At 51.2% G+C, this 13,123-nt stretch overlaps 1 protein-coding gene across 1 annotated transcript in view; it reads right to left on the reverse strand.

Annotated features, from left to right (window-relative positions):
- LOC149304729 (ETS domain-containing transcription factor ERF-like) overlaps nucleotides 1-13,123 on the reverse strand; it is a 72,305-nt gene that overhangs the window by 9,779 nt on the left and 49,403 nt on the right. The window contains exon 2 of the mRNA XM_089479107.1: nucleotides 6,510-6,593. Coding sequence (XP_089335233.1) covers nucleotides 6,510-6,573 — 64 coding nt within the window. The 5' untranslated portion in view covers nucleotides 6,574-6,593. The remainder of the gene's footprint in view (nucleotides 1-6,509; nucleotides 6,594-13,123) is intronic.

Consider the following 13,123-nt stretch of genomic DNA (forward strand, 5'->3'; position numbering starts at 1 on the left):
GAAGTATTGCTGCAATACGGCCTTTGCCTTGCAGTCCACAGCACCAGATATAAATGTTGTGCATTTGGGGGTTGGCGGATTAAAATGTATTCCCACATTATGGAAGGACTCTGGGGTCCAGCTTCACTTAGGATGGCTGTTGGGGTATCTCTTGTGGGCAATGCAAGTTTCCTAAGGCTTCAGCCTTTGCTAAGGAAACAAAAACATTTAAAGATCAAAAATATCAAAGCCAAGGCTGTTGGGGTCTAGCCTTAAATCCGGAGAGCAGCAGGAACTTGCCTATGCTTCCCTAAGAACTGAGACTGACTCTAGAAAGCAACACAAGTAGCTGGCAGTTTAAACAGAAGTTTACTAATGGCTTGAATCTACATCTGCAGAGATGCTGCATCCTAAATTAGCTAAATGAATAGTCCAGGTAGAAAAAGAAATTCATCATCTTTTTGGAGAGCATTGAGGGAGGAGGGAGGCGGGGGAACCATATAGAAGCAGCGCATGTCTTTGCAGGAGAGAAAACTTCCTAAAAGGAAATGATTGTATGTTTTGTTTACTAATTTGCAAAGGTCTTTATTGCCCTGTGATCCCATAGGAGCAAATGGGACATTTGAATGAAATCCTATGTCTCTGAGGAAGGCGAGAGAGAAAGGTAAAAGTCTTCCTTCCAGCCTCTCTTTGGAGCACCGTCTTGCTCTGCCTCCTGCCCTTGTGCAAAAGCCTCCTTGCAGAGCCAGATGCGTGCAAACGCAAGGGCCAAAGAGCTTGTGCACAAGGCTGGAGCGCCAGCTGCCGAACTTTCCAAATGTGGAGGGAGGGGGACCTCCTAAGAGATATCCTCCATGCCCCCCCCCCCAACTTGAGAAGTTTCCTATAGCTATTTCCACTTTCTGATGGCAACCCTGCCGTGGGCTTTAATAACCATCCGACGGCGGCGTTGTTTAACCATCAGGCCTCTCTCCAAGGAGCCCGGCTTGCTAGCCCCGGCTAATTAATCACCCCTAAAAGCGGCGCTCTCTCTGCCATTCGGGGGGGACAGGCCTCGGGGCCGAGAGGGACACCAAGGCCCTCCGCTGCGCCAGAGAGGTCAGGCTGGCCGGCTCAGATCTGTGCCTCTATCTATGAATCTATCATTAACAGGCCTAATGAACTGCTGATCAATGCCTTGATTTTCAGTTACACGGAGCACCTTTGGCACTCTTGCAGCAAATTACATTCGCTCCCTCCGCCCGCCAGCTCCCCAGGCCTCTCCACATCCATTGCGCTCAGATGCTAAGGCTCTGCAACGCGAGAGATGAGGAGCCCAGGTTGCCCAGGCGTCCCTCTCCAATGTCTCTCTCCTGAGTGCAACAGGGACATAGGATGAGAAGGGACCCCAAGGGCCATCTATTCCAACCCTATGACCCAAAGGAACCCCCCGTTCAAAGACTCCTGAGAGACCCAAAAGCCATCCAAGCTCTGCTCAAAGACCTCAAAGAAGGAGAGCCCCCCACCCTCCAAGGGAGTCCAAACCTAGAATCATAGACTTGGAAGAGACCCCCAAAGGCCATGCAGTCCAGCCCCATTCTTCCATGCAAGAAGACACAACCAAAGTCCTCCCTGGACAGATGGCCATCCAGCCTCTGTTTAAAGACCTCCAAAGGAGGCTTGTTTAAGAACTTCCCAATATTTCACAGCTTTACTTTTTTGTGGCTTTTGAGGGCTCTGTGGCCATGTTCTAGAAGAGTTTATTCCTGATGTTTCGCCAGCATCTGTGGCTGGCGTCTTCAGAGAAATCTTCTAGAACATGGCCACATAGTCCAAAAAACCCACTAAAAACTATGGATGCCAGCCATGAAAGCCTTTGACTTCACATTTCAGAGCTCTTCCATTCTGTCATTCCCTGCTCATGTTTTTAATGAAGATCTCTTCTCTTGGCTGGGGCTTTACTGTCTGGAATACCAGGAAACAAGCTTCCTCCATCTTCCACATGGCTCTCCAAGGAGGATGCAGCGTCTGGTGAGAAAGTGCTCCCCAACATCTCCTCCAGAGTTGCTCACAAGAGTCTTTGTGCCGAGTGCCATCGTGCCATCGGCAGAGAATCAGGGAATGGTAAGAACTGAAAGAGACCCAAGGGCCATCTAGTAAAGGAGGTTGCAGAGGAGTAAATCTAGGTAACTATTCCCTATTCAGGACAACTACTTAGTCAACACCATTGCCATAATTCTAACTCCCTTCCCAACCTACTTTACTGGACCTTGGCTGCATAATGGGGAGAAGGTGGTCCATGCTGCTGGTAAATGGAGCATGAAGGAAGGAGGTCTCCATCAGATTTGGGTAGGCCAAGCTAGGCCAGGAGAGCTCAAGTTTCCAAAATGTAAAATGCATTCCTCAAAATGCAGCTCCATTCTGCATGGTGACCCCATGAACTGCATGGGGTTTTCTTAAACCAGGAATCCTCAGAGGTGGTTTTCCCAGTTCCTCCCAGATCCTCTCAGCTCTTGGAAACTAAGCAGGGTAAGCCCTGGTTGGTACTTGGATAAGAAACTGCCAACCAATACCAGGGCTGGCCCTGCTTAGCTTCCAAATGTCAAGAGGATCTGGTGCCTTTTACAGTAATCCCAACAAGATGCAACTATGGCCTGTGTCATTGCGGCCAAATGAAGCACCTTGAGGACTGGGCATGGTTGGCGCACTAGCTTTAAGTGTGCAAACGCACCACTGGACACTACAGAAACCTGGGCCTGTGGGTTCAAGGCTGAGTCCAGAAGTGCAGCCAGCCTGAAAACCTGCTTCTTTAGGGAGAAATGGATCCCCATCCAGCACAAACCGAGTTTCTCTTCTGCTTTTGGACTGACCGGGAGCACTTCATCTGGAATAAGCTTCCATAGGTTCACCCTCCTACAATCCATTACAGATGACAGGCATGTCTTAGACCTCGGGCCGCTTCCTCCTTGGAGTTTGGAGGAGAAATAGATATGGGTGTCATCCGTGCGAAGGATGAATTCGAATCCCGGCGGACGACAGTGTGATCTTTCAGGACTACAAAATGCAAAGTCTCCTCCCTCTCTCTCTCTCTCTCTCTCTCTCTCTCTCTCTCTCTCTCTCAGCAGTTTTAAGGTCTAACATTTCCCTGTTTGCATTTCTATTTTATTTCTGTCCCATTTTGCCCCCCAGAATGGCCACCTGAAAGGGGCAAATAATCCTGATTAAAAACAAGCCAGCCAAAAGCAAACATTTCCTCCAAAGTAAGGCCTTAGAAGAAACAGTTAAATTGGTTCCCTTGGGCCCCATTCAATTTATTTAAATTCTATAAATAAATAAGCAAGCTGCCATATTAAAAACCAACACTTATATAAAGCAATTTAAATGCACTTAAAGACATAGCAATGAAGAGAGACATGCAGCATGCACTCCACATCCAGAGCCTCCTCTGCAACGGCAGGTTAAGAGCTGAAGGAGGCTCTACATAGAAAGGCCTTTGCCTGCCCCACATTAAAAGGAGGGCTGAGAGGGCATCCTTTGGGGAACGGGGGTCCTCGGCCTGAGACCAGACCCCAAGAAGGCCCCATTCCTGTGACCCCAACAGATGGGCCTGCGAGGATTGTGGGACCAAGGGAAAGCTCTTCCTGAACATCTGTAAACTTGGACAGGTTCCTCTCTGAGATCTTGCATAGACTAATACAATGCATTTCAACAGAGAGAAATGTAAGGCGCTTCACTTGGGCAGCAAAAAGGAAATGGACAGATGTAGGATGGGGGACACCTGGGTTGACAACAGTTCATGGTATCTAGGGGTCCTAGTAGGTTGAACATGCGTCAACAGTGCGATGCAGCAGCTAAAAAGGCCAATGCGATTCCAGGCTGCATCAATAAAAGTATAGTGTCTAGATCAAGGGATGTAATAGTCCTATTCTATTCTGCTTTGGTCAGGCCCCACCTGGAATATTGTGTTCAGTTCTGGGCAAAACAAGTCAAAAAGGACATTGAGAAGCTGGAGCCATGAGTCCAAAGGAGGGAGACTAAAATGGTGAAGGGTCAGGAAACCATGCCTTAAGAGGAAAGACTGAGGCAGCTGGGGATGTTTAGGAAGAGAAGGTTAACATGGTGGCCATATTTGAAGGGATGCCCAATTGGGGATGGAGCAAGCTTGTTTTCTGCTGCTCCAGAGAACAGAAGACAATGGAGCAATGGATGCAAGCGCCAGGAAAAGAGATTCCAGCTCAACATGAGGAGGAACGTCCTTTGCGAACTGGTGGCATCTTCTTCTTTGGAGGTCACGAAACATCCAATCACAATATACTGATACAGCAAGGCGGTCGGCCTTTGTATGCGGAACATGGCTGCGTTTTTGTTTTGCTTTTATTTCGTTGTTATAATTTGACTGCACAACTGTCAGAACTACATGTCTCTATAGCACTATGCCCCATTGTCTTCCAAAAGCGCAATTGTTGTGCAATTGGCCCTAGTGTGATAATCTCCCTTGCGAGGGAGGCCTCTTCCCCATCCATGTTCCAGCTTCACATAAGGAGGAGAAGACAGATTGCAAGCGCATGGAAGAAAAGGCAGGCGGTGGGCCTTCTTTCCTCCTCTGCTCTTGCTTTGCCTTCCCTGCCATGATTCCTGCCTCGGAGTTTGGATGGAAGAAGGAGGAGGAAGGAAGGAAGGAAGGCAGGCAGGAAGGAAGGAAGGCTGGCTGGATGGAGGCAGCTGGCTAATGAAAGATGCAAGGCTCCTGTCCTTGGAGGCTCAGCCAGAAAAGAGTGCCCTGCGGTTAAGAAAACGCAGGCCTTTGATTGCCCCGTTTGCCCCGAGCCTTCGGCTTGCAGCTACAAACTCCAGAGCCGCTCTTGACTCTTGGGGGAGATTTTGCCGTCGGAGAGAGAAAGGGAGAAGGCAGGCGATTATGGTGATGATGTGAAAGCAGCGGGTCCAGAGGAAAACCCACATGCCTTGTTTGCTTAGCATGGCGCCTAATTGGGAGAGAAGGATGGAGGGATGCCGCCTCCACAAAGATGCAGCTCCGCCACGTCGTGCCAGGCGCAGGGTTCGGTATTTATTGGATGCTCTCTCTCTATCGGATCCCAAAATCAATCTGTTTGCAAAATGAAATTTCCCCGCAACCGAACGGGGATGTTTTACATTTATCAGGGATTCTCCGAGGAATCCAATGTTTGCCAAAGAGCAATGCTTGATGTGCGGCTGTTGCGTCTGGCTCCAGAAGTCAGGGACAGGCCTTTTCCATAAACGCATAAGTGGACTTGCATTTAGGGTTTAGTGCATTTAGTGCAGTCATGCAACTCAGCTTTTGGGGGGCAATGGGCTTACAGATTGCAAACGGCATAGAAATGTATTTGCTATTGCTATTGCTATTTGCACACAGGATTTTGCATTTGATGATGGTGGCTGTAGAAATCCTTAATGAATCTGTCCTTTCATATCATGCCTTCTCCTTCAAGGCAGCTTAGCAAAGCTTAAAACAGAGCCAGCTAAAAGTTACTCATCGCACAAAAGTTAAAATTATAGTTAAATTAATCCATAGGATTATAAGCATGGCGTAATGGTTTGGGCATTGGACTACGACTCTGGAGACGGGTTTGAATCCCAGTTTGGCCATGAAGCCTGTTGGGTGGCCCTGGGCAATAAGTCACACTCTCTCAGCCTCAGGGAAAGGCCAGGGCAAACCTCCTCTGAAGAAATCTGGCCAAGAAAAGCCAATCATAGGGCTGCCGTAAATCGGAAATGACTTGAAGGCAAATGAGAAGCTATCGCTTCTTGTGCTTGCGAATGCACTTTGGGGATTAATGCAGTGGGTCCTTGGGTGTCTCCTCTGGACACAAGGTGACCGGACAGAAGGCAAGGCATTGCCAAATGTAGGGCATTCCAGAAAAATGGAGGACATGACCAAATAAAACCTAAGAACACTGATATAACTGTCAATCCTTGCTTCTTAGTCATGCACAAAATGGAGGATGTTTCAGTTAGATCACAATTATGAAATGACCAAAGCTTCACAGGTCCAAATATGCTGGCTGGGGGATTCTGGGTGCTGTAGTCCCCAAGAGTAATTTTACAAAGGCCTGGAAATGGCCGCACTAAAACCTTTATGTCCCTTGCTGCCCCTGTGGTCAAGGATGCTGGGAGATGCCCAGCCCAACCACAACTGGACATGCGGCACAAGGTCCACTCCTCTGAAGCCAATGGGGACACGGCTCTCCTTTTTGGAAAATTCCAAGTTCCAGAAATTTCCCTCCTGACTTTGGGGTTCGGGGGTCCCTCAGCGGCCCCTGCAATGACACCCCAAAACCTACCCTGTCTGTCTGTCTGTCTGTCTGTCTGTCTGTTGCAAAAATATTACTTTGCTGAAGTTTTTGCTGTGAGCTGCTTTGGGTCCAAATGTTGAAATGCAATGAATTTGGGAGGCTCTCCTTCAACCCTCGAAGGCTGGTTTTGGAAGGAAGGAAGGAAGGAAGGAAGGAAGGAAGGAAGGGAGGGAGGGAGGGTATTATTTAAAATGTATAATTTAATTTCTATCCTACCTGGAGTCCAAAGAGCCGGAACCGGAGAAGTCAGGAGCAGATCCGAGACGCAATTGCAGTCCATTCTGCAGCGGAAGGTCGGAGCTGAGAAGAGAAAAATGGAGGGAAAGATTATTGGAGGGATGGAGGAGAAAAGGGGAAGGAGGAAACAGAGGAAAGGGAGGTGGAGAGAGAGAAAGAGAGAGAGAGAGAGAGAGAGAGAATGGGATTAAGGCATCCAGGAAGGAATTGAGAAGAAAACCACTTGGAAAGATGGAAGGAAGGAAAGGAGGAGGAACAGAAGGAAGGAGAGGTAAAGCATTAAAAACAGTTTTAAGGTTCAGAAAAACAGGGAAGAAGGGAAGAGAAGAAAGAGAAGAAAAGAAGGGAAGAAAAAAGAGAAGAAAGGAAAGGAAAGGAAGGAAAGAGAAAAGAAAGAATGAAAGAAAGTGTAACAACATAAGGAAAAAAGAAAGGAAGGAAGGATGGATGGAAGGAGAGAGGAAGGGAAGGAAGGAACAATGGAAGGAAGAGAAGGAAAGGATGGAAGGAAGGAAAGAGGAAAGAGAGAAAGAAAAAAGAGAAGAAAGGAAGGGAAAGCAGAGGAAAGGGGAAAAAAGAAGAAAGGAAAGGAAAGAGGAAGGAAGGAAGGAAGGAAGGAAGGAAGGAAGGGGGAAAGAGACAGGCAGACGGAAGGACGGACTTTCCGGAGAGTTTCCGCGTAAGGCCCCGATCCAGGGGAGGCAGCCAAAGAGGAGGAGAGAGGCCCCCCCCGGAAGAAAAAAGCCGGGTTTTGGGCTCCCTTCCCGGCTTGGAATCGGGGCCCGAGAGTGTGGCCCTCTTTCCTGGAGAGGAGCCCCCCTCGGTGTGAACGCGGCTGACGCGTGTTTCCCGAACACGTGTCTCCGACGGGCGCCGTTCCCGTGGGAGCCGAGCCCATCCCAGCCGCGCTCCCTTTTAAAGGCCGGGGCCTGAAGGGGATTTGCTCCCGAGTAGACTTCCGTTGGCTTTGATCCGGCCGAGAGCCAAGCGGCTCCTACCTCAGGGCCCGGGGGTTGCGGGTGCAGACGTTCAGGAGACACGTGTCTCTATATTGCTCCGTCTCCCGACATGAACCCCGTTTCCCAACTTTAGTTTTACGACCCCCTTAATCTTAACCCCCCCCCCCTTTTAAAAAAGAAATGAATGGATCGAGAGGTTTGGCCAATAAACTGGTTATTCAAAAAAAGAAGAGATTGCAAGGAAAAAGGAAAGGAAGCAAGTTTCGTCGGAGTAAAGCCCCCCCGGGAGAGAAGGGGGCCTTAAGTGCAAATTTAAGGGGCGGGTTAATTGATTCATAGATTGATTAATTAATTAATTCCGGGGAGGGGGCTTCAATGGACGGACTGGGCCCTTTCAAAGGGGACTGAGGGCTTCTAAAGAAGAAGAAAATCGGGCTAGAAAAGATATGGGGGGCACTTTAAAGACTCCCCCAAAAAACTGGTCTTGGGAGCAGGAACTTGCCCTTCTCCCCACAGCCCCCCAACTTTTGCAAAGGTTTGGCCCCACCCCTTCAAACGTTTTCCCAGCCTGCTTTCCTCTCCGGACTCCAACCTTGAGACTTTTTGGGGGGTCGGGGTTCCCATCCTCCACCAACTGCCCCCCAGAACTGTCACTCGAGACCCCGCTTGTAACCCCCCCTTTGAATGCCCCTCTTTGCCCCCCCGCCCCCGACTTTTGGGGGTCGCCCCTCAGGAATGGGGCAATATGGTGAAGAAGGATGCCTTGTTGCAAAAGGAAGGTCACACTCTCTCAGCCTCAGAGGACAGCAATGGGGCAAACCTCGCATGAAGAAACTTGGCAAGAAAATCCTATTATTATGAGGTTGCCATCAGTCGGAAAGGGTTTGCAGGCACACAACAACAACAACAACAACAACAACGACGACGACAACAACAAGGTCTCTGCCCCCAAGACCTTGCCATCAATGGATCCACAGAGAAAGGAGAAAAGGGGGCAAATTCTACTACCCCCCAAAAAAAACCCCACAATGTCAGCATTGGTGTCATGGGTGACCCCAAACCTTTATGGGGCGCAGGTTTGCTTTACGCAGATCTAAGGGGTCCATCCCTTTGGGCTCTTGGGGGGTCGCCTCCCCTTCACTCCCCTTAAATTCCCCCCCATTGCACCCCTCTTCTTGCACCCCTTTCGAGTCAGTCTTACCTCTCCCGCCCAGTTTCTCTGCCAGGGAATTATTGTTATTATTATTATTATTATTGGAGCTCCGAGAAGTGGGGGGCCGGCCTCCCTCCCTCCCCCCCCCAAAAAAAAAACAAATCCAGAGAGGAGCTGATTGGCCGGATCCAGGGCCACGCCTCAAACCCTTCTTTCTTGCCCTCCTTCCGCCTCTCTTTCTCCTTCCTTCTCTCCCTCCTCTCTCTCCGCCACTCTTCCCGCTGTGTCGCTCTTCTTTCCTCTCCTTCCTTCCTTCCTTCCCTCTTCCTCCTTCTTTCCTTTCCCCTTCCTTCCTTCCTTCCTTCCTTCCTTCCTTCCTTCCCTCATCCTCCTTCTTTCCTTTCCCCTTCCTTCCTTCCTTCCTTCCTTCCTTCCTTCCTTCCTTCCTTCCCTCCCTTTCGTTCCTTCTTTTCTTCCCTTTCTACATTTTGGGGCCCAACCCCAAAATGGAGAGTCAAGGAACAAAAGTCACCAAAAAGTGAGACGGAAGGATGGAGGAGAAAAGAGAGAGGGGGGGATGGATGGATGGATGGATGGATGGATGGATGGAGGAGGCTTTGGAAGTAAACCTATTCCTAGACTAAGAGGGGAATGAAAAAGACAGAGCTCTCGGGGGATGCTGGTTCACCCCAAGAGAAAGGGCCTCCATCTATTCAATGGTCAGTCACCAACAGAGACATGAAATATTGGGAAAGACACCCCTCTGTCGGCCTTGTAGCAAAGCACTAGAACACCCAGAATCCACTGTAAGGCAGGGGGTGCCCTCTTTAGGGGAGGGTTTGGGGCCTGATCCGGCTCAAATCGAACCATCTGGAAGCCCCTCCATCTGGGAAGAGGGACGGAGGGTCTCCGGTTTCAGCACCAGAGACAGCTCCGCGAAACGCCGGGAACTAGGCAGAGGGGCCTTGGGGGGGCTCTTCCTTACTGCCCCCCCAAATCCAAACACTCCACACACCTCTCAGGGCACCGCCAAGGCCACCCCCTTCTCCCCCTCGTTTCCCTCCCCACTTTCCCCCCAAAGACCCCCTAAACTGCCCCCTCCGAGGATCTCACTCAAGCCCCCCATCTCCCTCTCCCCATCCCCTCCGAGGAAGTCACCCCAGACTCCTTTCCCTCTCCCCCACCCCACTTTCCCCCTCAACTCAGCCCATCGCCCCAATTTCCTTTCTCTTCCTAAGATGCCCCCAGACCCCTCTCCCTGTCCCCTGCCCCACTTTTCCCCTCCTCTCTCCTCCGCCTCCGAGGAGGTCACCTAAGGCCCCAGACCCCTCCCCCCCACTTTCCCCCTCCTAGGGAAGATCTCACCCAAGCCCCTCACCCCAATTTCTCCCTCTCCTCTTCCCCCCCATGGCCCCCAGACTCCTCGGCTTCTCCCCACCCCACTTTCCCCCTCCTAGCCCCCCAGACCCTCTCCCCACCCCACTTTCCACCCTTGTAGAGTACCACCCAAGACCCCTAGCCCCCTCTCCTCTCCCCCTACTCCTCCTAGGAAGTTACTCAAGACCCCCACCCCCCACTGTGCCACCCAAGACCCCCCCCAGCCCCCTCTCCCTCTCCCCCACCCCGCTTTCTCCCCTTTCTCCCTCCGCTGGGCTCGTCCTTGCTTGGCGTAATGCTCCGTTTGATTTGGGAGGGAAGGCCTTTTCTTCGCAATCAAAGAGGAAGCGGAGAGAGACCCCCCCCCCGAGGCGCCCCCCCCCCAAAAAGCCCCGACCAGATGAGAGGCGCCGATCATTTCCTTGTTAGTTTTGATTTCGGTTACGCAGGCTTTCAACTTCCCTCCAACCTCCTCCAGAAACGTTATAACAAGTTGCCCAGGGAATTGGAGAGACCCCCTCCCCTCCCCCTCCCTCCCCCCTCTCTCGACCCCCAACCTCCCCCCTCTTTACACACTCCCTCCGACGCCCCCTCCTCTCTCTTCCTCCCTCCTTTCCTCTCTCTGCCTCTTTCCCTCCTTTCTCCCTATTCCTCCAGACAGGAATCAGGGGGGTCTCGCATACAGAACAGACCCCCCAGCCCCAAAATCTCCGCATGAACCCCTGTCTTCTCCACCCGAAAAGACCCCCCCCCCGAAGACCCCCATCTCCCACTCTTTCTTCTCTTCCTTCCCCATTCCCACAAATGTCTTTCGTTAAACTCACAAAGGTTGCATCCACACTGGAGAAATAACCCCGTTTGACTCCGCTTTAACTTGTTGTCTGGGTCAAGGCTATGGAATTCTGGGAGTTGGAGTTTGTCGTAGGGTCCAGGGCCCCTCGACAAACTCCAACTCCCAGAATTCCATAGCCTTCAGCCAGCAAAGAGTCAAAGCGGGGCCAAACCGGGTTTTTTCTCCAGTGTGGATGCAGCCAGTGTGTGTGTGTGTGTGTGTGTTTATACCTTCCTTTTTTCCATTCTTTCCTCCTTTTCTTCTTAATGTGCCCCATATATATATATATATATATATATATATCAGCTATCCAGACCTCGAGTTAGAGAAGTTCGACTTTTTCTGACCCCTCGGGGAGGCTTTCCATCCGCCACCAGCCGCAGCCCTGCAACTGACACGCGTCTGCCAGGAAAGCTGCATTCACACGTTCACATGTACGCTCGCTTGGAAGGGGCAAGACCTGCCTCCAGTCTCAGGAAAATCTTGTCTAGAAAGAGAGTTTGGAGAAGGTGCGTTTAAACACCTCTAGTAGGGAACCGTCATCCGCACTGCAGAAATAATCCGCTCTGATGCCACTTTAGCTGCCACTGCTCCATGCTGTGGAATTCTGGGAAGTGTAGTTCGGTGCCGCAGCAAACTGCGCCTCCCAGGATTTTATGCCACGGAGCTAAAGCAGTGTCGAAGCGAGTTATGTCTCACAATGGTACACTTCCCCGAATTCCATAGTATGGGGCAGTGAAATTGGTGTCAAACCGGGTTCTTTCTGCAGCGCGGATGCAGCCAGTGAAGGGTGAGGTGTCTGGCAAAACTACACTTCCCAGAATTCCATAGGAATGGAACCATAGTGGTTAAAGTGGTGTCGGGTGGGATTATTTCTGAAGTGCGGATGCAGCCTAGGAGGGGAAATATCGCGCTTCTGTGCCGCCCGTGTGAATTTAGCTAAGTAAACACCCGCCTTTTGGACGCCTTCGGCTGAAATCAAATAAAACACATCGTGAATTTGGGGGAAAACACAGGATTTGAGGCAGAGAAGCTTCCGGGGGCCCTTCTTTCTAAAGAGGTTCTTTTGATGCTTCCCTCTTCCCCCAAATTGGAGCCTGAATGAAACGGAACGGAGTCGGAGCGCTCCATGAAGGCCCTCCGTCCGCCGCGGATCCGAGGCAAGGGAGCCCTTCCTGCGAAGCCGCAAGGTGGGCCCCTCCCGAGGAAGACGCGGGTTAATGGCAGGCCTTCATACAGCCGGGAGGGAGGGAGACGCGTGTCTTCGGGGCCGGTGTGGAAGGCCGATTTCCCGGCCAAACTGCCGAGCCGGGTCTCGGGATTTGGGGAATTGGGGCAGAGTTTGTAGGCTTGAAAAGGAAACAAAATTCTTAAAGGCCCTCTTTGCCTTCCTTTTTCTTCTTGCTCTTCCCTTTCCCTTTTTGGGAATCGATCGGGTAAATTATTCATGGTCATTAATTATCGATTTGCCTATCTGGCGGCGTTGGGAGGATGAAAAGGCGCCTTCCTCCCTCCCTCCCTTCCTCCCTTCTTCCTCGGCTGGTTCTTGCATCACCTCCGGCGAAAGGAGCCAGAGAAGAAGACGGGACCCCCAAGGCCCCCTCCCTCCCCTCACCCCAATAATAAAACAAATAGACCCCCTCCCTCCCCCCTCCCTCCTCCGATCGACGCGTGTCAGCGGAGGCAAACGCCGCCCGATCGGTCGATGCGGGATCAATGCGGGGCAAGGCGCTAATCGCCGGCGAAGCCGCTTTGATCTCCAGCCCCGGATCAAGACTCAAATACCTGCTTCTTCTAACAAGGAAAAAGGAGGGAGAAAAGGGGGGGAAGGAAGGAAGAACGGAGGAGGGATAGATAGAAAGGCCCCGCAAACGCCGAAAGGCGACCAAGTTTCGCCCGAGGAAGAGGAGGAGGAGGAAGGTCGGAAAGCGCCGAGGACACGCGTCTCTTCCTCTGCCCCCAAAAAGAGGGAATGGGGGGATTCTGGGGGGAAGGATGAGGAGGGGGTCAAAAAAGGCCACGAGGAGGAAAGGTTTGGGAATGGGGAGGTTTTTCAGGGAAGGGGGGAATGAAGGAAAGGAGGAGAAAGGCAGAGAGGAAGGACGAAAAGATGGATAGAAGGAAGGAAGGAAAGATGCATGCATGGACGGAAGGATGGATGGATGGAAGAAAGGAAGGAAGGAAGGAGGGAAGGAAAGATGGATGGATGGATGGAAGGAAGGAAGAATGGATGGAACTGCAAGGGAAGAAAGAGGTCGCAGAGGGACGCGAT

Source organism: Sceloporus occidentalis, unplaced genomic scaffold (genome assembly GCF_023333645.1).
Source record: "Sceloporus occidentalis isolate IW3139 unplaced genomic scaffold, rSceOcc1.0.p SCAF_13, whole genome shotgun sequence".
NCBI classification, from domain to species: Eukaryota; Metazoa; Chordata; class Lepidosauria; order Squamata; family Phrynosomatidae; genus Sceloporus; species Sceloporus occidentalis.